Source organism: Oncorhynchus mykiss, unplaced genomic scaffold (assembly GCF_013265735.2).
Source record: "Oncorhynchus mykiss isolate Arlee unplaced genomic scaffold, USDA_OmykA_1.1 un_scaffold_169, whole genome shotgun sequence".
Taxonomy (NCBI): Eukaryota; Metazoa; Chordata; class Actinopteri; order Salmoniformes; family Salmonidae; genus Oncorhynchus; species Oncorhynchus mykiss.
Window position 1 is genome coordinate 795,001 of NW_023493669.1, and position 26,449 is coordinate 821,449.

Genomic DNA, 26,449 nt, shown 5'->3' on the forward strand with positions numbered 1-26,449 from the left:
CTGGCTAGCTGCTTAGGGTTAGTAGCTAGCTGGCCAGCTGGTTAGGGTTAGTAGCTAGCTGGCCAGCTGGTTAGGGTTAATAGCTAGCTGGTTGGGTTAGTAGCTATCGGGCTAGCTGGTTAGGGTTTAGGGTTAGTAGCTAGCTGGCTAACTAGTTAGGGTTAGTAGCTAGCTGGCTAACTGGTTAGGGTTAGTAGCTAACTGGCTAGCTGGTTAGGGTTAGTAGCTAGCTGGCTAGCTGGTTATTGTTAGTAGCTAGTAGCAGACTCCTCCCGAACCTGACTGCTAGCGCTATAGGGGTTTAGGGTTAGTAGCTATCTGGCTAGCTGGTTAGGGTTTAGGGTTAGTAGCTAGTTGGCTAACTGGTTAGGGTTAGTAGCTAGCTGGCTAGCTGCTTAGGGTTAGTAGCTAGCTGGTTAGGGTTTAGGGTTAGTAGCTAACTGGCTAGCTGGTTAGGGTTAGTAGCTAGCTGGCTAGCTGGTTAGGGTTTAGGGTTAGTAGCTAGCTGGCCAGCTGGTTAGCATTAGTAGTTAGCTGGTTAGGGTTAGTAGCTATCTGGCTAGCTGGTTAGGGTTTAGGGTTAGTAGCTAGCTGGCCAACTGGTTAGGGTTAGTAGCTAGCTGGCTAACTGGTTAGGGTTAGTAGCTAGCTGGCTAACTAGTTAGGGTTAGTAGCTAACTGGCTAGCTGGTTAGGGTTAGTAGCTAGCTGGCTAGCTGGTTATTGGTAGTAGCTAGCTGGTTAGGGTTAGTTTCTATCTGGTTAGATGGTTAGGGTTTTGGGTTAGTAGCTAGCTGGCTAGCTGGTTAGGGTTTAGGGTTAGTAGCTAGCTGGTTAGGGTTTAGGGTTAGTGGCTAGCTGGTTAGCTGGTTAGGGTTTTGGGTTAGTAGCTAGCTGGTTAGGGTTTAGGGTTAAGGTTAGTTTGCTCTCTACACCACTCGTCTCCTGTCCTCATCTCCTGTTCTCTCCACACCACTCCTCTCCTCTCTACACCACTCCTCTCCTGTTCTCTCCACACCACTCCTCTCCTCTCTACACCACTCCTCTCCTGTCCTCTCTACACCACTCCTCTCCTGCCCTCCTCTTCTGTCCTCTCTACACCACTCCTCTCCTGCCCTCTCTACACCACTCCTCTCCTGTCCTCCTCTCCTGTCTTCTCTACACCACTCCTCTCCTGTCCTCCTCTCCTGTCCTCTCTACAACACTCCTCTTCTGTCTTCCTCTCCTGCCTTCTCTACACCACTCCTCTCCTGTCCTCTCTACACCACTCCTCTCCTGTCCTCCTCTCCTGTCCTCTCTACACCACTCCTCTCCTGTCCTACTCTCCTGTCCTCTCTACACCACTCCTCTCCTGTCCTCTCTACACCACTCCTCTCCTGTCCTCCTCTCCTGTCCTCTCTACACCACTCCTCTCCTGTCCCCCTCTCCTGTCCTCTCTACACCACTCCTTTCCTGTCCTCTCTACACCTCTCATGTCCTTTCTACACCACTCCTCTCCTGTCCTCTCCACACCACTCCTCTCCTGTCCTCTCCAACACACTCCTCTCCTGTCCTCCTCTCCTGTCCTCTGTACACCACTCTTCTCCTGTACTCCTCTCCTGTCCTCTCTACACCACTCCTCTCCTGTCCTCTCTACACCACTCCTCTCCTGCCCTCCTCTCCTGCCTTCTCTACACCACTCCTCTCCTGTCCTCTCTACACCACTCCTCTCCTGTCTTCTCTACACCACTCCTCTCCTGCCCTCATCTCCTGCCTTCTCTACACCACTCCTCTCCTGTCCTCTCTACACCACTCCTCTCCTGTCCTCTCTACACCACTCCTCTCCTGTCCTCTCTACACCACTCCTCTCCTGTCCTCTCTACCCCACTCCTCTCCTGTCCTCCTCTCCTGTCCTCTCTACACCACTCCTCTCATGTCCTCTCTACACCACTCCTCTCCTGCCCTCCTCTCCTGTCCTCTCTACACCACTCCTCTCCTGTCCTCTCTTCACCACTCCTCTCCCTTCCTCTCCTCCTCCTCTCCTCTGCTCTAGGTCTATGAGATAGGCCATAACAGTACTATGGACATTCCAGCCAGTTTCTCCTCAAACGCCAGGAAATATCAGTTCTGTCTTTCACACCACTAAGCACATACATAGAGAGTACGGGAGGGAGGGAGACAGAGGGAGGGAGAGGGATGAAAACAGAGGGAGACAGAGGGAGGGAGAGAGAGACATGTGGTGATGGTCAGAAGTGTGTGTGTGTGTGTGTGTGTGTTTTCCTGCAGAGGAACCTGTATGGGGTGTTTAATAATTCAGAGAAAAATCTGGTGCCACACACACACCTACACACACCTACACACACCTACACACACACCTACACACACACCTACACACACACACAGACACCTACACCTACACACACCTACACACACACCTACACACACACCTACACACACCTACACACAGGTCTATAGTGTGGCTGGGGACATTTAGCCTCTAACATCAGGGTGTCCGATTGGTTGAGCAGCAAGAAGTAGTGGGCGGTGCTCAGAGAGGTAGGGTAGAGAGAGAGAGAACCCTAACCCTATTAGAGAGAGAGAGACCCCTAACCCTAGTAGAGAGAGAACCCTAACCCTAGTAGAGAGATAACCCTAATCCTAGTAGGGAGAGAACCCTAATCATAGTAGAGAGAGAACCCTAACCCTATTAGAGTGAAAGAGAACCCTAACACTAGTAGAGAGAGAACCCTAATCATAGTAGAGAGAGAACCCTAATCCTAGTAGAGAGAGAACCCTAACCCTAGTAGTGAGAGAACCCTAACCCTAGTAGAGAGAGAGAAACCTAACTCTAGTAGAGTGAGAACCCTAACCCTAGTATAGAGAGAGAACCCTAACCCTAGTAGAGAGAGAGAACCCTAATCCTAGTAGAGAGAGAGAACCCTAACCCTTATAGAGAGAGAACCCTAACCCTAGTAGAGAGAGAGAACCCTAACCCTATTATAGAGAGAACCCTAACCCTAGTAGAGCGAGAGAACCCTAACCCTAGTAGAGAGAGAGAACCCTAACCCTCATAGAGAGAGAACCCTAACCCTAGTAGAGAGAGAGAACCCTAACCCTAGTAGAGAGAGAACCCTAACCCTAGTAGAGAGAGAGAACCCTAACTCTAGTAGAGAGAGAGAACCCTAACCCTAGTAGAGAGAGAACCCTAACCCTAGTAGAGAGAGAGAACCCTAACCCTAGTAGAGAGAGAACCCTAACCCTAGTAGAGAGAGAGAACCCTAACTCTAGTAGAGAGAGAGAACCCTAACCCTAGTAGAGAGAGAACCCTAACCCTAGTAGAGAGAGAGAACCCTAACCCTAGTAGAGAGAGAGAACCCTAACCCTAGTAGAGAGAGAACCCTAACCCTAGTAGAGAGAGAGAACCCTAACCCTAGTAGAGAGAGAACCCTAACCCTAGTAGAGAGAGAGAACCCTAACCCTAACCCTAATCATCCGGGTGTTTTTAACCCTGTTAGAGAGTGAGGGAGAGGAATCATCCGGGTGTTTTTAACCCTGTTAGAGAGTGAGGGAGAGGAATCATCCGGGTGTTTTTAACCCTGTTAGAGAGTGAGGGAGAGGAATCATCCGGGTGTTTTTAACCCTGTTAGAGAGTGAGGGAGAGGAATCATCCGGGTGTTTTTAACCCGGATGTATGTATGTAGATAGGGGACAGTGATACAGTATGTATGTAGATAGGGGACAGTGATACAGTGTTACAGTATGTATGTAGATAGGGGACAGTGATACAGTATGTATGTAGATAGGGGACAGTGATACAGTATGTATGTAGATAGGGGACAGTGATACAGTATGTATGTAGATAGGGGACAGTGATACAGTATGTATGTAGATAGGGGACAGTGATACAGTATATATGTAGATAGGGGACAGTGATACAGCATGTATGTAGATAGGGGACAGTGATACAGTATGTATGTAGATAGGGGACAGTGATACAGTATGTATGTAGATAGGGGACAGTGATACAGTGATACAGTATGTATGTAGATAGGGGACAGTGATACAGTATATATGTAGATAGGGGACAGTGGTACAGTATGTATGTAGATAGGGGACAGTGATACAGTATGTAGATAGGGGACTGTGATACAGTATATATGTAGATAGGGGACAGTGATACAGTATGTAGATAGGGGACTGTGATACAGTATATATGTAGATAGGGGACAGTGATGCAGTATGTATGTAGATAGGGGACAGTGATACAGTATGTGTGTAGATAGGGGACAGTGATACAGTATGTATGTAGATAGGGGACAGTGATACAGTATGTATGTAGATAGGGGACAGTGATACAGTATGTATGTAGATAGGGGACAGTGATACAGTATGTGTGTAGATAGGGGACAGTGATACAGTATGTATGTAGATAGGGGACAGTGATACAGTATGTATGTAGATAGGGGACAGTGATACAGTATGTATGTAGATAGGGGACAGTGATACAGTATGTATGTAGATAGGGGACAGTGATACAGTATGTATGTAGATAGGGGACAGTGATACAGTGATACAGTATGTATGTAGATAGGGGACAGTGATACAGTATGTATGTAGATAGGGGACAGTGATACAGTATGTATGTAGATAGGGGACAGTGATACAGTATGTATGTAGATAGGGGACAGTGATACAGTATATATGTAGATAGGGGACAGTGATACAGTATGTGTGTAGATAGGGGACAGTGATACAGTATGTATGTAGATAGGGGACAGTGATACAGTATGTATGTAGATAGGGGACAGTGGTACAGTATGTATGTAGATAGGGGACAGTGATACAGTATGTATGTAGATAGGGGACAGTGATACAGTATGTATGTAGATAGGGGACAGTGATACAGTATATATGTAGATAGGGGACAGTGATACAGTATGTGTGTAGATAGGGGACAGTGATACAGTATGTATGTAGATAGGGGACAGTGATACAGTATGTATGTAGATAGGGGACAGTGATACAGTATGTATGTAGATAGGGGACAGTGATACAGTATGTATGTAGATAGGGAACAGTGATACAGTATGTATGTAGATAGGGGACAGTGATACAGTATGTATGTAGATAGGGGACAGTGATACAGTATGTATGTAGATAGGGGACAGTGATACAGTATGTAGATAGGGGACAGTGATACAGTATGTATGTAGATAGGGGACAGTGATACAGTATTTATGTAGATAGGGGACAGTGATACAGTATGTATGTAGATAGGGGACAGTGATACAGTATGTATGTAGATAGGGGACAGTGATACAGTGATACAGTATGTGTGTAGATAAGGGACAGTGATACAGTATGTATGTAGATAAGGGACAGTGATACAGTATGTATGTAGATAGGGGACAGTGATACAGTGATACAGTATGTATGTAGATAGGGGACAGTGATACAGTGATGCAGTATGTATGTAGATAGGGGACAGTGATACAGTATGTGTGTAGATAGGGGACAGTGATACAGTATGTATGTAGATAGGGGACAGTGATACAGTGATACAGTATGTATGTAGATAGGGGACAGTGATACAGTGATACAGTATGTATGTAGATAGGGGACAGTGATACAGTATGTATGTAGATAGAGGACAGTGATACAGTATGTATGTAGATAGGGGACAGTGATACAGTATGTATGTAGATAGGGGACAGTGATACAGTATGTATGTAGATAGGGGACAGTGATACAGTATGTATATAGATAGAGGACAGTGATACAGTATGTATGTAGATAGGGGACAGTGATACAGTGATACAGTATGTGTGTAGATAGGGGACAGTGATACAGTATGTATGTAGATAGGGGACAGTGATACAGTATGTATGTAGATAGGGGACAGTGATACAGTTTGTATGTAGATAGGGGACAGTGATACAGTGATACAGTATGTATGTAGATAGGGGACAGTGATACAGTATGTGTGTAGATAGGGGACAGTGATACAGTATGTATGTAGATAGGGGACAGTGATACAGTATGTTTGTAGATAGGGGACAGTGATACAGTATGTATGTAGATAGGGGACAGTGATACAGTATGTATGTAGATAGGGGACAGTGATACAGTATGTGTGTAGATAGGGGACAGTGATACAGTATGTGTGTAGATAGGGGACAGTGATACAGTATGTATGTAGATAGGGGACAGTGATACAGTATGTGTGTAGATAGGGGACAGTGATACAGTATGTGTGTAGATAGGGGACAGTGATACAGTATGTATGTAGATAGGGGACAGTGATACAGTATGTATGTAGATAGGGGACAGTGATACAGTATGTGTGTAGATAGGGGACAGTGATACAGTATGTATGTAGATAGGGGACAGTGATACAGTATGTATGTAGATAGGGGACAGTGATACAGTATGTATGTAGATAGGGGACAGTGATACAGTGATACAGTATGTATGTAGATAGGGGACAGTGATACAGTATGTATGTAGATAGGGGACAGTGATACAGTGATACAGTATGTATGTAGATAGGGGACAGTGATACAGTATGTGTGTAGATAGGGGACAGTGATACAGTATGTATGTAGATAGGGGACAGTGATACAGTATGTGTGTAGATAGGGGACAGTGATACAGTATGTATGTAGATAGGGGACAGTGATACAGTATGTAGATAGGGGACAGTGATACAGTATGTATGTAGATAAGGGACAGTGATACAGTATGTATGTAGATAGGGGACAGTGATACAGTGATACAGTATGTATGTAGATAGGGGACAGTGATACAGTATGTGTGTAGATAGGGGACAGTGATACAGTATGTGTGTAGATAGGGGACAGTGATACAGTATGTATGTAGATAGGGGGCAGTGATACAGTATGTATGTAGATAAGGGACAGTGATACAGTATGTGTGTAGATAGGGGACAGTGATACAGTGATACAGTATGTATGTAGATAGGGGACAGTGATACAGTATGTATGTAGATAGGGGACAGTGATACAGTATGTATGTAGATAGGGGACAGTGATACAGTATGTATGTAGATAGGGGACAGTGATACAGTATGTATGTAGATAGGGGACAGTGATACAGTGATACAGTATGTATGTAGATAGGGGACAGTGATACAGTGATACAGTATATATGTAGATAGGGGACAGTGATACAGTGATACAGTATATATGTAGATAGGGGACAGTGATACAGTATATATGTAGATAGGGGACAGTGATACAGTATGTATGTAGATAAGGGACAGTGATACAGTATGTATGTAGATAGGGGACAGTGATACAGTATGTATGTAGATAGGGGACAGTGATACAGTATGTATGTAGATAGGTGACAGTGATACAGTATGTATGTAGATAGGGGACAGTGATACAGTGATACAGTATGTATGTAGATAGGGGACAGTGATACAGTATGTAGATAGGGGACAGTGATACAGTATGTGTGTAGATAGGGGACAGTGATACAGTGTGTATGTAGATAGGGGACAGTGATACAGTATGTATATAGATAGGGGACAGTGATACAGTATGTATGTAGATAGGGGACAGTGATACAGTATACAGTATGTATGTAGATAGGGGACAGTGATACAGTATGTATGTAGATAGGGGACAGTGATACAGTATATATGTAGATACGGGACAGTGATACAGTATGTATGTAGATAGGGGACAGTGATACAGTGATACAGTATGTATGTAGATAGGGGACAGTGATACAGTATGTATGTAGATAGGGGACAGTGATACAGTGATACAGTATGTATGTAGATAGGGGACAGTTATACAGTATGTATGTAGATAGGGGACAGTGATACAGTATGTATGTAGATAGGGGACAGTGATACAGTATGTGTGTAGATAGGGGACAGTGATACAGTGATACAGTATGTATGTAGATAGGGGACAGTGATACAGTATGTATGTAGATAGGGGACAGTGATACAGTATGTGTGTAGATAGGGGACAGTGATACAGTGATACAGTATGTGTGTAGATAGGGGACAGTGATACAGTATGTATGTAGATAGGGGACAGTGATACAGTGATACAGTATGTGTGTAGATAGGGGACAGTGATACAGTATGTATGTAGATAGGGGACAGTGATACAGTATGTATGTAGATAGGGGACAGTGATACAGTATGTGTGTAGATAGGGGACAGTGATACAGTGATACAGTATGTATGTAGATAGGGGACAGTGATACAGTATGTATGTAGATAGGGGACAGTGATACAGTGATACAGTATGTGTGTAGATAGAGGACAGTGATACAGTATGTATGTAGATAGGGGACAGTGATACAGTATGTATGTAGATAGGGGACAGTGATACAGTATGTATGTAGATAGGGGACAGTGATACAGTATGTATGTAGATAGGGGACAGTGATACAGTATGTATGTAGATAGGGGACAGTGAAACAGTATGTATGTAGATAGGGTACAGTGATACAGTATGTGTGTAGATAGGGGACAGTGATACAGTATGTGTGTAGATAGGGGACAGTGATATAGTATGTATGTAGATAGGGGACAGTGATACAGTATGTATGTAGATAGGGGACAGTGATACAGTGATACAGTATGTATGTAGATAGGGGACAGTGATACAGTATGTGTGTAGATAGGGGACAGTGATACAGTATGTATGTAGATAGGGGACAGTGATACAGTATGTGTGTAGATAGGGGACAGTGATACAGTATGTATGTAGATAGGGGACAGTGATACAGTATGTAGATAGGGGACAGTGATACAGTATGTATGTAGATAAGGGACAGTGATACAGTATGTATGTAGATAGGGGACAGTGATACAGTGATACAGTATGTATGTAGATAGGGGACAGTGATACAGTATGTGTGTAGATAGGGGACAGTGATACAGTATGTATGTAGATAGGGGACAGTGATACAGTATGTATGTAGATAAGGGACAGTGATACAGTATGTATGTAGATAGGGGACAGTGATACAGTATGTGTGTAGATAGGGGACAGTGATACAGTATGTATGTAGATAGGGGGCAGTGATACAGTATGTATGTAGATAAGGGACAGTGATACAGTATGTGTGTAGATAGGGGACAGTGATACAGTGATACAGTATGTATGTAGATAGGGGACAGTGATACAGTATGTATGTAGATAGGGGACAGTGATACAGTATGTATGTAGATAGGGGACAGTGATACAGTATGTATGTAGATAGGGGACAGTGATACAGTATGTATGTAGATAGGGGACAGTGATACAGTGATACAGTATGTATGTAGATAGGGGACAGTGATACAGTGATACAGTATATATGTAGATAGGGGACAGTGATACAGTATGTATGTAGATAGGGGACAGTGATACAGTGATACAGTATGTGTGTAGATAGGGGACAGTGATACAGTATGTATGTAGATAGGGGACAGTGATACAGTATGTATGTAGATAGGGGACAGTGATACAGTATGTGTGTAGATAGGGGACAGTGATACAGTGATACAGTATGTATGTAGATAGGGGACAGTGATACAGTATGTATGTAGATAAGGGGACAGTGATACAGTGATACAGTATGTGTGTAGATAGAGGACAGTGATACAGTATGTATGTAGATAGGGGACAGTGATACAGTATGTATGTAGATAGGGGACAGTGATACAGTATGTATGTAGATAGGGGACAGTGATACAGTATGTATGTAGATAGGGGACAGTGATACAGTATGTATGTAGATAGGGGACAGTGAAACAGTATGTATGTAGATAGGGGACAGTGATACAGTATGTGTGTAGATAGGGGACAGTGATACAGTATGTGTGTAGATAGGGGACAGTGATATAGTATGTATGTAGATAGGGGACAGTGATACAGTATGTATGTAGATAGGGGACAGTGATACAGTGATACAGTATGTATGTAGATAGGGGACAGTGATGCAGTATGTGTGTAGATAGGGGACAGTGATACAGTATGTATGTAGATAGGGGACAGTGATACAGTATGTGTGTAGATAGGGGACAGTGATACAGTATGTATGTAGATAGGGGACAGTGATACAGTATGTAGATAGGGGACAGTGATACAGTATGTATGTAGATAAGGGACAGTGATACAGTGTGTATGTAGATAGGGGACAGTGATACAGTGATACAGTATGTATGTAGATAGGGGACAGTGATACAGTATGTGTGTAGATAGGGGACAGTGATACAGTATGTATGTAGATAGGGGACAGTGATACAGTATGTATGTAGATAAGGGACAGTGATACAGTATGTATGTAGATAGGGGACAGTGATACAGTATGTGTGTAGATAGGGGACAGTGATACAGTATGTATGTAGATAGGGGGCAGTGATACAGTATGTATGTAGATAAGGGACAGTGATACAGTATGTGTGTAGATAGGGGACAGTGATACAGTGATACAGTATGTATGTAGATAGGGGACAGTGATACAGTATGTATGTAGATAGGGGACAGTGATACAGTATGTATGTAGATAGGGGACAGTGATACAGTATGTATGTAGATAGGGGACAGTGATACAGTATGTATGTAGATAGGGGACAGTGATACAGTGATACAGTATGTATGTAGATAGGGGACAGTGATACAGTGATACAGTATATATGTAGATAGGGGACAGTGATACAGTGATACAGTATATATGTAGATAGGGGACAGTGATACAGTATATATGTAGATAGGGGACAGTGATACAGTATGTATGTAGATAAGGGACAGTGATACAGTATGTATGTAGATAGGGGACAGTGATACAGTATGTATGTAGATAGGGGACAGTGATACAGTATGTATGTAGATAGGTGACAGTGATACAGTATGTATGTAGATAGGGGACAGTGATACAGTGATACAGTATGTATGTAGATAGGGGACAGTGATACAGTATGTAGATAGGGGACAGTGATACAGTATGTGTGTAGATAGGGGACAGTGATACAGTGTGTATGTAGATATGGGACAGTGATACAGTATGTATATAGATAGGGGACAGTGATACAGTATGTATGTAGATAGGGGACAGTGATACAGTATACAGTATGTATGTAGATAGGGGACAGTGATACAGTATGTATGTAGATAGGGGACAGTGATACAGTATATATGTAGATATGGGACAGTGATACAGTATGTATGTAGATAGGGGACAGTGATACAGTGATACAGTATGTATGTAGATAGGGGACAGTGATACAGTATGTATGTAGATAGGGGACAGTGATACAGTGATACAGTATGTATGTAGATAGGGGACAGTTATACAGTATGTATGTAGATAGGGGACAGTGATACAGTGATACAGTATGTATGTAGATAGGGGACAGTGATACAGTATGTATGTAGATAGGGGACAGTGATACAGTGATACAGTATGTATGTAGATAGGGGACAGTGATACAGTATGTATGTAGATAGGGGACAGTGATACAGTGATACAGTATGTATGTAGATAGGGGACAGAGATACAGTATGTATGTAGATAGGGCACAGTGATACAGTGATACAGTATGTATGTAGATAGGGGATAGTGATACAGTATATATGTAGATAGGGGACAGTGATACAGTATGTATGTAGATAGGGGACAGTGATACAGTATGTATGTAGATAAGGGACAGTGATACAGTATGTATGTAGATAGGGGACAGTGATACAGTATGTAGATAGGGGACAGTGATACAGTATGTATGTAGATAAGGGACAGTGATACAGTATGTATGTAGATAGGGGACAGTGATACAGTGATACAGTATGTATGTAGATAGGGGACAGTGATACAGTATGTGTGTAGATAGGGGACAGTGATACAGTATGTATGTAGATAGGGGACAGTGATACAGTATGTATGTAGATAAGGGACAGTGATACAGTATGTATGTAGATAGGGGACAGTGATACAGTATGTGTGTAGATAGGGGACAGTGATACAGTATGTATGTAGATAGGGGGCAGTGATACAGTATGTATGTAGATAAGGGACAGTGATACAGTATGTGTGTAGATAGGGGACAGTGATACAGTGATACAGTATGTATGTAGATAGGGGACAGTGATACAGTATGTATGTAGATAGGGGACAGTGATACAGTATGTATGTAGATAGGGGACAGTGATACAGTATGTATGTAGATAGGGGACAGTGATACAGTATGTATGTAGATAGGGGACAGTGATACAGTGATACAGTATGTATGTAGATAGGGGACAGTGATACAGTGATACAGTATATATGTAGATAGGGGACAGTGATACAGTATGTATGTAGATAGGGGACAGTGATACAGTGATACAGTATGTGTGTAGATAGGGGACAGTGATACAGTATGTATGTAGATAGGGGACAGTGATACAGTATGTATGTAGATAGGGGACAGTGATACAGTATGTGTGTAGATAGGGGACAGTGATACAGTGATACAGTATGTATGTAGATAGGGGACAGTGATACAGTATGTATGTAGATAAGGGGACAGTGATACAGTGATACAGTATGTGTGTAGATAGAGGACAGTGATACAGTATGTATGTAGATAGGGGACAGTGATACAGTATGTATGTAGATAGGGGACAGTGATACAGTATGTATGTAGATAGGGGACAGTGATACAGTATGTATGTAGATAGGGGACAGTGATACAGTATGTATGTAGATAGGGGACAGTGAAACAGTATGTATGTAGATAGGGGACAGTGATACAGTATGTGTGTAGATAGGGGACAGTGATACAGTATGTGTGTAGATAGGGGACAGTGATATAGTATGTATGTAGATAGGGGACAGTGATACAGTATGTATGTAGATAGGGGACAGTGATACAGTGATACAGTATGTATGTAGATAGGGGACAGTGATGCAGTATGTGTGTAGATAGGGGACAGTGATACAGTATGTATGTAGATAGGGGACAGTGATACAGTATGTGTGTAGATAGGGGACAGTGATACAGTATGTATGTAGATAGGGGACAGTGATACAGTATGTAGATAGGGGACAGTGATACAGTATGTATGTAGATAAGGGACAGTGATACAGTGTGTATGTAGATAGGGGACAGTGATACAGTGATACAGTATGTATGTAGATAGGGGACAGTGATACAGTATGTGTGTAGATAGGGGACAGTGATACAGTATGTATGTAGATAGGGGACAGTGATACAGTATGTATGTAGATAAGGGACAGTGATACAGTATGTATGTAGATAGGGGACAGTGATACAGTATGTGTGTAGATAGGGGACAGTGATACAGTATGTATGTAGATAGGGGGCAGTGATACAGTATGTATGTAGATAAGGGACAGTGATACAGTATGTGTGTAGATAGGGGACAGTGATACAGTGATACAGTATGTATGTAGATAGGGGACAGTGATACAGTATGTATGTAGATAGGGGACAGTGATACAGTATGTATGTAGATAGGGGACAGTGATACAGTATGTATGTAGATAGGGGACAGTGATACAGTATGTATGTAGATAGGGGACAGTGATACAGTGATACAGTATGTATGTAGATAGGGGACAGTGATACAGTGATACAGTATATATGTAGATAGGGGACAGTGATACAGTGATACAGTATATATGTAGATAGGGGACAGTGATACAGTATATATGTAGATAGGGGACAGTGATACAGTATGTATGTAGATAAGGGACAGTGATACAGTATGTATGTAGATAGGGGACAGTGATACAGTATGTATGTAGATAGGGGACAGTGATACAGTATGTATGTAGATAGGTGACAGTGATACAGTATGTATGTAGATAGGGGACAGTGATACAGTGATACAGTATGTATGTAGATAGGGGACAGTGATACAGTATGTAGATAGGGGACAGTGATACAGTATGTGTGTAGATAGGGGACAGTGATACAGTGTGTATGTAGATATGGGACAGTGATACAGTATGTATATAGATAGGGGACAGTGATACAGTATGTATGTAGATAGGGGACAGTGATACAGTATACAGTATGTATGTAGATAGGGGACAGTGATACAGTATGTATGTAGATAGGGGACAGTGATACAGTATATATGTAGATATGGGACAGTGATACAGTATGTATGTAGATAGGGGACAGTGATACAGTGATACAGTATGTATGTAGATAGGGGACAGTGATACAGTATGTATGTAGATAGGGGACAGTGATACAGTGATACAGTATGTATGTAGATAGGGGACAGTTATACAGTATGTATGTAGATAGGGGACAGTGATACAGTGATACAGTATGTATGTAGATAGGGGACAGTGATACAGTATGTATGTAGATAGGGGACAGTGATACAGTGATACAGTATGTATGTAGATAGGGGACAGTGATACAGTATGTATGTAGATAGGGGACAGTGATACAGTGATACAGTATGTATGTAGATAGGGGACAGAGATACAGTATGTATGTAGATAGGGCACAGTGATACAGTGATACAGTATGTATGTAGATAGGGGATAGTGATACAGTATATATGTAGATAGGGGACAGTGATACAGTATGTATGTAGATAGGGGACAGTGATACAGTATGTATGTAGATAGGGGACAGTGATACAGTATGTATGTAGATAGGGGACAGTGATACAGTGATACAGTATGTATGTAGATAGGGGACAGTGATACAGTATGTATGTAGATAGGGGACAGTGATACAGTGATACAGTATGTATGTAGATAGGGGATAGTGATACAGTATATATGTAGATAGGGGACAGTGATACAGTATGTATGTAGATAGGGGACAGTGATACAGTATGTATGTAGATAGGGGACAGTGATACAGTGATACAGTATGTATGTAGATAGGGGACAGAGATACAGTATGTATGTAGATAGGGGACAGTGATACAGTATGTATGTAGATAGGGGACAGTGATACAGTGATACAGTATGTGTGTAGATAGGGGACAGTGATACAGTATGTATGTAGATAGGGGACAGTGATACAGTATGTATGTAGATAGGGGACAGTGATACAGTGATACAGTATGTATGTAGATAGGGGACAGTGATACAGTGATACAGTATGTATGTAGATAGGGGACAGTGATACAGTATGTATGTAGATAGGGGACAGTGATACAGTATGTGTGTAGATAGGGGACAGTGATACAGTATGTATGTAGATAGGGGACAGTGATACAGTATGTGTGTAGATAGGGGACAGTGATACAGTGATACAGTATGTATGTAGATAGGGGACAGTGATACAGTATGTATGTAGATAGGGGACAGTGATACAGTATGTGTGTAGATAGGGGACAGTGATACAGTGATACAGTATGTGTGTAGATAGGGGACAGTGATACAGTATGTATGTAGATAGGGGACAGTGATACAGTGATACAGTATGTGTGTAGATAGGGGACAGTGATACAGTGATACAGTATATATGTAGATAGGGGACAGTGATACAGTGATACAGTATATATGTAGATAGGGGACAGTGATACAGTATATATGTAGATAGGGGACAGTGATACAGTATGTATGTAGATAAGGGACAGTGATACAGTATGTATGTAGATAGGGGACAGTGATACAGTATGTATGTAGATAGGGGACAGTGATACAGTATGTATGTAGATAGGTGACAGTGATACAGTATGTATGTAGATAGGGGACAGTGATACAGTGATACAGTATGTATGTAGATAGGGGACAGTGATACAGTATGTAGATAGGGGACAGTGATACAGTATGTGTGTAGATAGGGGACAGTGATACAGTGTGTATGTAGATATGGGACAGTGATACAGTATGTATATAGATAGGGGACAGTGATACAGTATGTATGTAGATAGGGGACAGTGATACAGTATACAGTATGTATGTAGATAGGGGACAGTGATACAGTATGTATGTAGATAGGGGACAGTGATACAGTATATATGTAGATATGGGACAGTGATACAGTATGTATGTAGATAGGGGACAGTGATACAGTGATACAGTATGTATGTAGATAGGGGACAGTGATACAGTATGTATGTAGATAGGGGACAGTGATACAGTGATACAGTATGTATGTAGATAGGGGACAGTTATACAGTATGTATGTAGATAGGGGACAGTGATACAGTGATACAGTATGTATGTAGATAGGGGACAGTGATACAGTATGTATGTAGATAGGGGACAGTGATACAGTGATACAGTATGTATGTAGATAGGGGACAGTGATACAGTATGTATGTAGATAGGGGACAGTGATACAGTGATACAGTATGTATGTAGATAGGGGACAGAGATACAGTATGTATGTAGATAGGGCACAGTGATACAGTGATACAGTATGTATGTAGATAGGGGATAGTGATACAGTATATATGTAGATAGGGGACAGTGATACAGTATGTATGTAGATAGGGGACAGTGATACAGTATGTATGTAGATAGGGGACAGTGATACAGTATGTATGTAGATAGGGGACAGTGATACAGTGATACAGTATGTATGTAGATAGGGGACAGTGATACAGTATGTATGTAGATAGGGGACAGTGATACAGTGATACAGTATGTATGTAGATAGGGGATAGTGATACAGTATATATGTAGATAGGGGACAGTGATACAGTATGTATGTAGATAGGGGACAGTGATACAGTATGTATGTAGATAGGGGACAGTGATACAGTGATACAGTATGTATGTAGATAGGGGACAGAGATACAGTATGTATGTAGATAGGGGACAGTGATACAGTATGTATGTAGATAGGGGACAGTGATACAGTGATACAGTATGTGTGTAGATAGGGGACAGTGATACAGTATGTATGTAGATAGGGGACAGTGATACAGTATGTATGTAGATAGGGGACAGTGATACAGTGATACAGTATGTATGTAGATAGGGGACAGTGATACAGTGATACAGTATGTATGTAGATAGGGGACAGTGATACAGTATGTATGTAGATAGGGGACAGTGATACAGTATGTGTGTAGATAGGGGACAGTGATACAGTATGTATGTAGATAGGGGACAGTGATACAGTATGTGTGTAGATAGGGGACAGTGATACAGTGATACAGTATGTATGTAGATAGGGGACAGTGATACAGTATGTATGTAGATAGGGGACAGTGATACAGTATGTGTGTAGATAGGGGACAGTGATACAGTGATACAGTATGTGTGTAGATAGGGGACAGTGATACAGTATGTATGTAGATAGGGGACAGTGATACAGTGATACAGTATGTGTGTAGATAGGGGACAGTGATACAGTATGTATGTAGATAGGGGACAGTGATACAGTATGTATGTAGATAGGGGACAGTGATACAGTGATACAGTATGTATGTAGATAGGGGACAGTGATACAGTATGTATGTAGATAGGGGACAGTGATACAGTGATACAGTATGTGTGTAGATAGAGGACAGTGATACAGTATGTATGTAGATAGGGGACAGTGATACAGTATGTATGTAGATAGGGGACAGTGATACAGTATGTATGTAGATAGGGGACAGTGATACAGTATGTATGTAGATAGGGGACAGTGATACAGTATGTATGTAGATAGGGGACAGTGAAACAGTATGTATGTAGATAGGGGACAGTGATACAGTATGTGTGTAGATAGGGGACAGTGATACAGTATGTGTGTAGATAGGGGACAGTGATACAGTATGTATGTAGATAGGGGACTGTGATACAGTGATACAGTATGTGTGTAGATAGGGGACAGTGATACAGTATGTATGTAGATAGGGGACAGTGATACAGTATATATGTAGATAGGGGACAGTGATACAGTATGTATGTAGATAGGGGGCAGTGATACAGTATGTATGTAGATAGGGGACAGTGATACAGTATATATGTAGATAGGGGACAGTGATACAGTATGTATGTAGATAGGGGACAGTGATACAGTATGTGTGTAGATAGGGGACAGTGATACAGTATGTATGTAGATAGGGGACAGTGATACAGTGATACAGTATGTATGTAGATAGGGGACAGTGATACAGTATGTATGTAGATAGGGGACAGTGATACAGTATGTATGTAGATAGGGGACAGTGATACAGTATGTATGTAGATAGGGGACAGTGATACAGTATGTATGTAGATAGGGGACAGTGATACAGTGATACAGTATGTATGTAGATAGGGGACAGTGATACAGTGATACAGTATGTATGTAGATAGGGGACAGTGATACAGTGATACAGTATGTATGTAGATAGGGGACAGTGATACAGTATGTATGTAGATAGGGGACAGTGATACAGTGATACAGTATGTATGTAGATAGGGGACAGTGATACAGTGATACAGTATGTATGTAGATAGGGGACAGTGGTACAGTATGTGTGTAGATAGAGGACAGTGATACAGTATGTATGTAGATAGGGGACAGTGATACAGTATGTATGTAGATAGGGGACAGTGATACAGTATGTGTGTAGATAGGGGACAGTGATACAGTATGTATGTAGATAGGGGACAGTGATACAGTGATACGGTATATATGTAGATAGGGGACAGTGATACAGTATATATGTAGATAGGGGACAGTGATACAGTATGTATGTAGATAGGGGACAGTGATACAGTATGTATGTAGATAGGGGACAGTGAGGAGGACAGGGGATGTTCCTGGGTGGACAGGGGGATGACAGGGGGTGTTTCTGGGTGGACAGGGGGAGGACAGGGGGTGTTCCTTGGTGGACAGGGGGAGGACAGGGGGTGTTCCTGGGTGGACAGGGGGAGGACAGGGGGTGTTCCTGGGTTGACAGAGGGAGGACAGGGGTTGTTCCTTGTTGGACAGGGGGAGGACAGGGGGTGTTCCTTGTTGGACAGGGGGAGGACAGGGGGTGTTCCTTGTTGGACAGGGGGAGGACAGGGGGTGTTCCTGGGAGGACAGGGGGTGTTCCTGGGTGGACAGGGGGAGGACAGGGGGTGTTCCTTGTTGGACAGGGGGAGGACAGGGGGTGTTCCTTGTTGGACAGGGGGAGGACAGGGGGTGTTCCTGGGTGGACAGGGGGAGGACAGGGGGTGTTCCTGGGAGGACAGGGGGTGTTTCTGAGTGGACAGGGGGAGGACAGGGGGTGTTCCTTGTTGGACAGGGGGAGGACAGGGGGTGTTCCTGGGTGGACAGGGGGAGGACAGGGGGTGTTCCTGGGAGGACAGGGGGTGTTTCTGAGTGGACAGGGTGAGGACAGGGGGTGTTCCTGGGTGGACAGGGGGAGGACAGGGGATGTTCCTTGTTGGACAGGGGGTGTTCCTGGGTGGACAGGGGGAGGACAGGGGATGTTCCTTGGTGGACAGGGGTTGTTCCTGGGTGGACAGGGGGTGTTCCTGAGTGGACAGGGGGTGTTCCTGGGTGGACAGGGGGTGTTCCTGAGTGGACAGGGGTGTTCCTTGGTGGACAGGGGGTGTTCCTGAGTGGACAGGGAGTGTTCCTTGGTGGACAGGCGGTGTTCCTGAGTGGACAGGGGGTGTTCCTTGGTGGACAGGGGGTGTTCCTGGGTGGACAGGGGGTGTTCCTGAGTGGACAGGGGGTGTTCCTTGGTGGACAGGGTGAGGACAGGGGGTGGACAGGGGGAGGACAGGGGGAGGACAGGGGGTGGACAGGGGGAGGACAGGGGGTGTTCCTGGGTGGACAGAGGGTGTTCCTGGGTTGACAGGGGGTGTTCCTGGGTGGACAGGGTGAGGACAGGGGGTGTTCCTGGGTGGACAGGGGGTGTTCCTGGGTGGACAGGGGGTGTTCCTGGGTGGACAGGGGGAGGACAGGGGGAGGACAGGGGGTGTTCCTGGGTGGACAGGGGGTGTTCCTGGGTGGACAGGGGGACAGGGGGTGTTCCTGAGTGGACAGGGGGAGGACAGCGGGTGTTCCTTGGTGAACAGGGAGAGGACAGGGGGTGTTCCTGGGTGGACAGGGGGTGGACAGCGGGTGTTCCTTGGTGGACAGGGGGTGGACAGCGGGTGTTCCTTGGTGGACAGGGGGGGGAACAGGGGGTGTTCCTTGGTGGACAGGGGGGGGACAGGGCATGTTCCTGGGAGGACAGGGGATGTTCCTGGGTGGACAGGGGGAGGACAGGGGGTGTTCCTGAGTGGACAGGGGGTGTTCCTTGTTGGACAGGGGGAGGACAGGGGGTGTTCCTGGATGGACAGGGGGTGTTCCTTGGTGGACAGGGGGAGGACAGGGGGTGTTCCTGAGTGGACAGGGGGTGTTCCTTGGTGGACAGGGGGAGGACAGGGGGTGTTCCTGAGTGGACAGGGGGTGTTCCTTGGTGGACAGGGGGAGGACAGGGGGTGTTCCTGAGTGGACAGGGGATGGACAGGGGGAGGACAGGGTATGGACAGGGGGAGGACAGGGGGTGTTCCTGGGTGGACAGGGGGTGGACAGGGGGAGGACAGAGGGTGTTCCTGGGTGGACAGGGGGAGTTCCTGGGTGGACAGGGGGAGGACAGGGGGAGGACAGGGGGTGGACAGGGGGAGGACAGGGGGTGGACAGGGGGAGGACAGGGGGTTTTCCTTGGTGGACAGGGGGAGGACAGGGGGTGGACAGGTGGAGGACAGGGGGTGGACAGGGGGAGTTCCTGGGTGGACAGAGGGAATACAGGGGGAGGAAAGGGGGTGGACAGGGGGAGGACAGGGGGTGTTCCTTGGTGGACAGGGGGAGGACACGGGGGATGGACAGGGGGAGGACAGGGGGAGGACCGGGGGTGGACAGGGGGAGGACAGGGGGTGTACCTGGGTGGACAGGGGGAGGACAGGAGGAGGACAGTGGGTGGACAGGGGGAGGACAGGGGGTCGACAGGGGTAGGACAGGGGGAGGACAGGGGGAGGACGGGTGGACAGGGGGTGTTCCTGGGGGGACAGGGGGAGGACAGGGGGTGGACAGGGGGTGTTCTTGGGGGGACAGGGGGTGGACAGGAGGTGGACAGGGGGACAGGGGGTGGACAGGAGGTGGACAGGGGAGGACAGAGGGTGTTCCTGGGTGTTAATTCTGCTGGATTTAGTCTTTATTCTCGTTGTCCTGTGAACCATAGTACCACACACACTGATGTCTCTATCTATGTGTGTTTCAGAGTTGCTGGGAACAGCCAAGAGGGTCAATGTTAACTTCCAGGACACAGACGGGTGAGTGACATCACAGTCTATACACATTCTATATACACAGTCTATACACACTATCTATACACAGTCTATACACACAGTCTTTACACAGTCTATGCACACTGTCTACACACAGTCTATACACACTGTCTATACACAGTCTATACACAGTCTATATACACAGTTTGCACACAGTCTATACACATTATATAAACACAGTCTATAAACACAGTCTATACACACAGACTATACACAGTCTACACAGTCTATACACACAGACCATACACAGTCTACAAACACAGTCTATACACACAGTCTATAGACAGTCTATACACACAGTCTATACACACGGTCTATACACACAGTCTATACACAGTCTATAAACACAGTCTATACACACAGTATATACACAGTCTATACACGCAGTCTATACACACAGTCTATACACACAGTCTATAGACAGTCTATACACACAGTCTATACACACGGTCTATACACACAGTCTATACACAGTCTATAAACACAGTCTATACACACAGACCATACACAGTCTACAAACACAGTCTATACACACAGTCTATAGACAGTCTATACACACAGTCTATAGACAGTCTATACACACAGTCTATACACACGGTCTATACACACAGTCTATACACAGTCTATAAACACAGTCTATACACACAGTATATACACAGTCTATACACACAGTCTATAAACACAGTCTATACACAGTATATACACAGTCTATACACACAGTCTATACACAGTCTATAAACACAGTCTATATACACAGTATATACACAGTCTATACACGCACCCACTTCTCAGTTCCTATGCTTCCTGATGTTTTGGTCACTTTTGAATGCTGGCGGTGCTTTCACTCTAGTGGTAGCATGAGACGGAGTCTACAACCCACACAAGTGGCTCAGGTAGTGCAGCTCATCCAGGATGGCACATCAATACGAGCTGTGGCAAGAAGGTTTGCTGTGTCTGTCAGCGTAGTGTCCAGAGCATGGAGGCGCTACCAGGAGACAGGCCAGTACATCAGGAGACGTGGAGGAGGCCGTAGGAGGGCAACAACCCAGCAGCAGGACCGCTACCTCCGCCTTTGTGCAAGGAGGGGCACTGCCAGAGCCCTGCAAAATGACCTCCAGCAGGCCACAAATGTGCATGTGTCTGCTCAAACGGTCAGAAACAGACTCCATGAGGGTGGTATGAGGGCCCGACGTCCACAGGTGGGGGTTGTGCTTACAGCCCAACACCGTGCAGGACGTTTGGCATTTGCCAGAGAACACCAAGATTGGCAAATTCGCCACTGGCGCCCTGTGTTCTTCACAGATGAAAGCAGGTTCACACTGAGCACGTGACAGACGTGACAGTCTGGAGACGCCGTGGAGAACGTTCTGCTGCCTGCAACATCTTCCAGCATGACCGGTTTGGCGGTGGGTCAGTCATGGTGTGGGGTGGTATTTCTTTGGGGGGCCGCACAGCCCTCCATGTGCTCGCCAGAGGTAGCCTGACTGCCATTAGGTACCGGGATGAGATCCTCAGACCCCTTGTGAGACCATATGCTGGTGCGGTTGGCCCTGGGTTCCTCCTAATGCAAGACAATGCTAGACCTCATGTGGCTGGAGTGTGTCAGCAGTTCCTGCAAGAGGAAGGCATTGATGCTATGGACTGGCCCGCACGTTCCCCAGACCTGAATCCAATTGAGGACATCTGGGACATCATGTCTCGCTCCATCCACCAACGCCACGTTGCACCACAGACTGTCCAGGAGTTGGCGGATGCTTTAGTCCAGGTCTGGGAGGAGATCCCTCAAGAGACCACCCGCCACCTCATCAGGAGCATGCCCAGGCATTGTAGGGAGGTCATACAGGCACGTGGAGGCCACACACACTACTGAGCCTCATTTTGACTTGTTTTAAGGACATTACATCAAAGTTGGATCAGCCTGTAGTGTGGTTTTCCACTTTAATTTTGAGTGTGACTCCAAATCCAGACTTCCATGGGTTGATAAATTTGATTTCCATTGATAATTTCTGTGTGATTTTGTTGTCAGCACATTCAACTATGTAAAGAAAAAAGTATTTAATAAGAACATTTCATTCATTCAGATCTAGGATGTGTTATTTTAGTGTTCCCTTTATTTTTTGAGCAGTGTATATATACATATACTTTAACATCAATGAGAGAGAAACAGAGAAACAGGGAGAGAAAGGGAGAGGAAATTAGAGAAAAGGAGAGAGAGAAAAGGAGAGAGAGAGAGAGAAAAGGAGAGAGAGAGGGAGAAAAGAAGAGAGAGAAAAGGAGAGAGAGAAAAGGAGAGAGAGAGAGAGAAAAGGAGAGAGAGAGGGAGAAAAGGAGAGAGAGAGAGAGAAAAGGAGAGAGAGAGGGAGAAAAGGAGAGAGAGAAAAGGAGAGAGAGAAAAGGAGAGAGAGAGAAAAGGAGAGAGAGAGAGAGAAAAGGAGAGAGAGAGGGAGAAAAGGAGAGAGAGAGGGAGAAAAGGAGAGAGAGAGAGAGAAAAGGAGAGAGAGAGGGACGAAGAAGAGGATAGAGCGATAGGGATAGATGAAGAGATAGAGAAAGGGTTAGAGGCTCCAGGGAAGAGGTGTCTTATTATGGGATCTAGGTCACCCCCCCCCCCCCCCTTGCTCACACACACACACACACACACACACACACACACACACACACACACACACACACAGTGAGAAGGGATGAAGTTACACAGTAAAGAGATGAGGGATGGTGGATTAATGGATACAGACCCCCTAGAACTATAGATTTAATCACTATGGTTACAGACCCCCTAGAACTATAGATTTATTCACTATGGATACAGACCCCCTAGAACTATAGATTTAATCACTATGGTTACAGACCCCCTAGAACTATAGATTTAATCACTATGGTTACAGACCCCCTAGAACTATAGATTTAATCACTATGTTTACAGACCCCCTAGAACTATAGATTTAATCACTATGGTTACAGACCCCCTAGAACTATAGATTTAATCACTATGGTTACAGACCCCCTAGAACTATAGATTTAATCACTATGGTTACAGACCCCCTAGAACTATAGATTTAATCACTATGTTTACAGACCCCCTAGAACTATAGATTTAATCACTATGGTTACAGACCCCCTAGAACTATAGATTTAATCACTATGGTTACAGACCCCCTAGAACTATAGATTGAATCACTATGTTTACAGACCCCCTAGAACTATAGATTTAATCACTATGGTTACAGACCCCCTAGAACTATATATTTAAGCACTATGGATACAGACCCCCTAGAACTATAGATTTAATCACTATGGTTACAGACCCCCTAGAACTATATGTTTAATCACTATGGTTAGACCCACTAGAACTATAGATTTAATCACTATGGTTACAGACCCCGTAGAACTATAGATTTAATCACTATGGTTACAGACCCCCTAGAACTATATATTTAATCACTATGGTTACAGACCCCCTAGAACTATATGTTTAATCACTATGGTTAGACCCACTAGAACTATAGATTTAATCACTATGGTTACAGACCCCGTAGAACTATAGATTTAATCACTATGGTTACAGACCCACTAGAACTATAGATTTAATCACTATGGATACAGACCCCCTAGAACTATAGATTTAATCACTATGGTTACAGACCCCCTAGAACTATATATTTAAGCACTATGGTTACAGACTACCTAGAACTATAGGTTTAAGCACCATGGTTACAGACCCCATAGAACTATTTATTTAAGCACTATGGTTACAGACCCCCTAGAACTATATATTTAATCACTATGGTTACAGACCCACTAGAACTATAGATTTAATCACTATGGTTACAGACCCCCTAGAACTATAGATTTAATCACTATGGTTACAGACCCCCTAGAACAATAGGTTTAATCACTATGGTTACAGACCCACTAGAACTATAGATTTAATCACTATGATTACAGACCCACTATGTGTGTGTGTATGTATGTGTGTGTGTGTGTGTGTGTGTGTGTGTGTGTGTGTGTGTGTGTGTGTGTGTGTGTGTGTGTGTGTAGGTTGTCTCCTCTGCACCATGCTGCTCTGAGCGGCAACAAGGAGCTGATCTCTCTGCTGTTGGAGGCTCAGGCCACAGTGGACATTAAGGACCAGAACGGTAACACTCCCTTCATACACACACACACACACACACACACACACACACACACACACACACACACACACACACACACACACACACACACACACACACACACTCTCTCTCTCTCCATCTTCTCTCTGGTGTGTTGTGGGTCTTAGTCTGATTCTGTGTGTTCCTCTGATGTGTTGTGGGTCGTAGTCTGATTCTGTGTGTTCCTCTGATGTGTTGTGGGTCGTAATCTGATTCTGTGTGTACCTCTGGTGTGTTGTGGGTCGTAGATTTTGTGTGTTCCTCTGATGTGTTGTGGGTCGTAGTCTGATTATGTGTGTTCCTCTGATGTGTTGTGGGTCATAGTCTGATTCTGTGTGTTCCCCTGGTGTGTTGTCGGTCGTAGTCTGATTCTGTGTGTTCCTCTGATGTGTTGTGGGTTGTAGTCTGATTCTGTGTGTTCCTCTGATGTGTTGTGGGTCGTAGTCTGGTTCTGTGTGTTCCTCTGGTGTGTTGTGGGTCGTAGTCTGATTCTGTTTGTTCCTCTGTGGTTGCCGTAGGTATGCGTCCACTGCACTACGCGGCGTGGCAGGGGAAGACTGAGCCAATGAAAATGCTCCTGAAGGCGGGATCATCAGTCAACATTCAATCAGACGAGGGCCAGATCCCCCTGCACCTATCAGCACAGCACGGACATTACGACGGGGTAACGCCATACACACGGCGATACACACACACAACGACACACACACACACACACACACACACACACACACACACAATGACACAAACACAACGACACACAAACACAACGACACACACACACACACACACACAAACACAATGACACAAACACAACGACACACAAACACAACGACACACACACACGATGACACACACACAACGACACACACACAATGACACAAACACAACGACACACAAACACAACGACACACACACACAATGACACACACACAACGACACACAAACACAACGACACACACATCGACACACACACACAACGACACACAAACACAATGACACACACACACATCGACACACAAACACAACGACACACACACAACGACACACAAACACAATGACACACACAACGACACACACACAACGACACACACACAACGACACACAAACACAATG

At 44.6% G+C, this 26,449-nt stretch overlaps 1 protein-coding gene across 1 annotated transcript in view; it reads left to right on the forward strand.

Annotated features, from left to right (window-relative positions):
- The window catches only part of LOC118947579 (caskin-1-like), a 111,731-nt gene that overhangs the window by 12,440 nt on the left and 72,842 nt on the right, over window positions 1-26,449 (forward strand). The window contains exons 2-4 of the mRNA XM_036972508.1: window positions 21,116-21,167; window positions 25,221-25,318; window positions 25,852-25,997. Coding sequence (XP_036828403.1) covers window positions 21,116-21,167; window positions 25,221-25,318; window positions 25,852-25,997 — 296 coding nt within the window. The remainder of the gene's footprint in view (window positions 1-21,115; window positions 21,168-25,220; window positions 25,319-25,851; window positions 25,998-26,449) is intronic.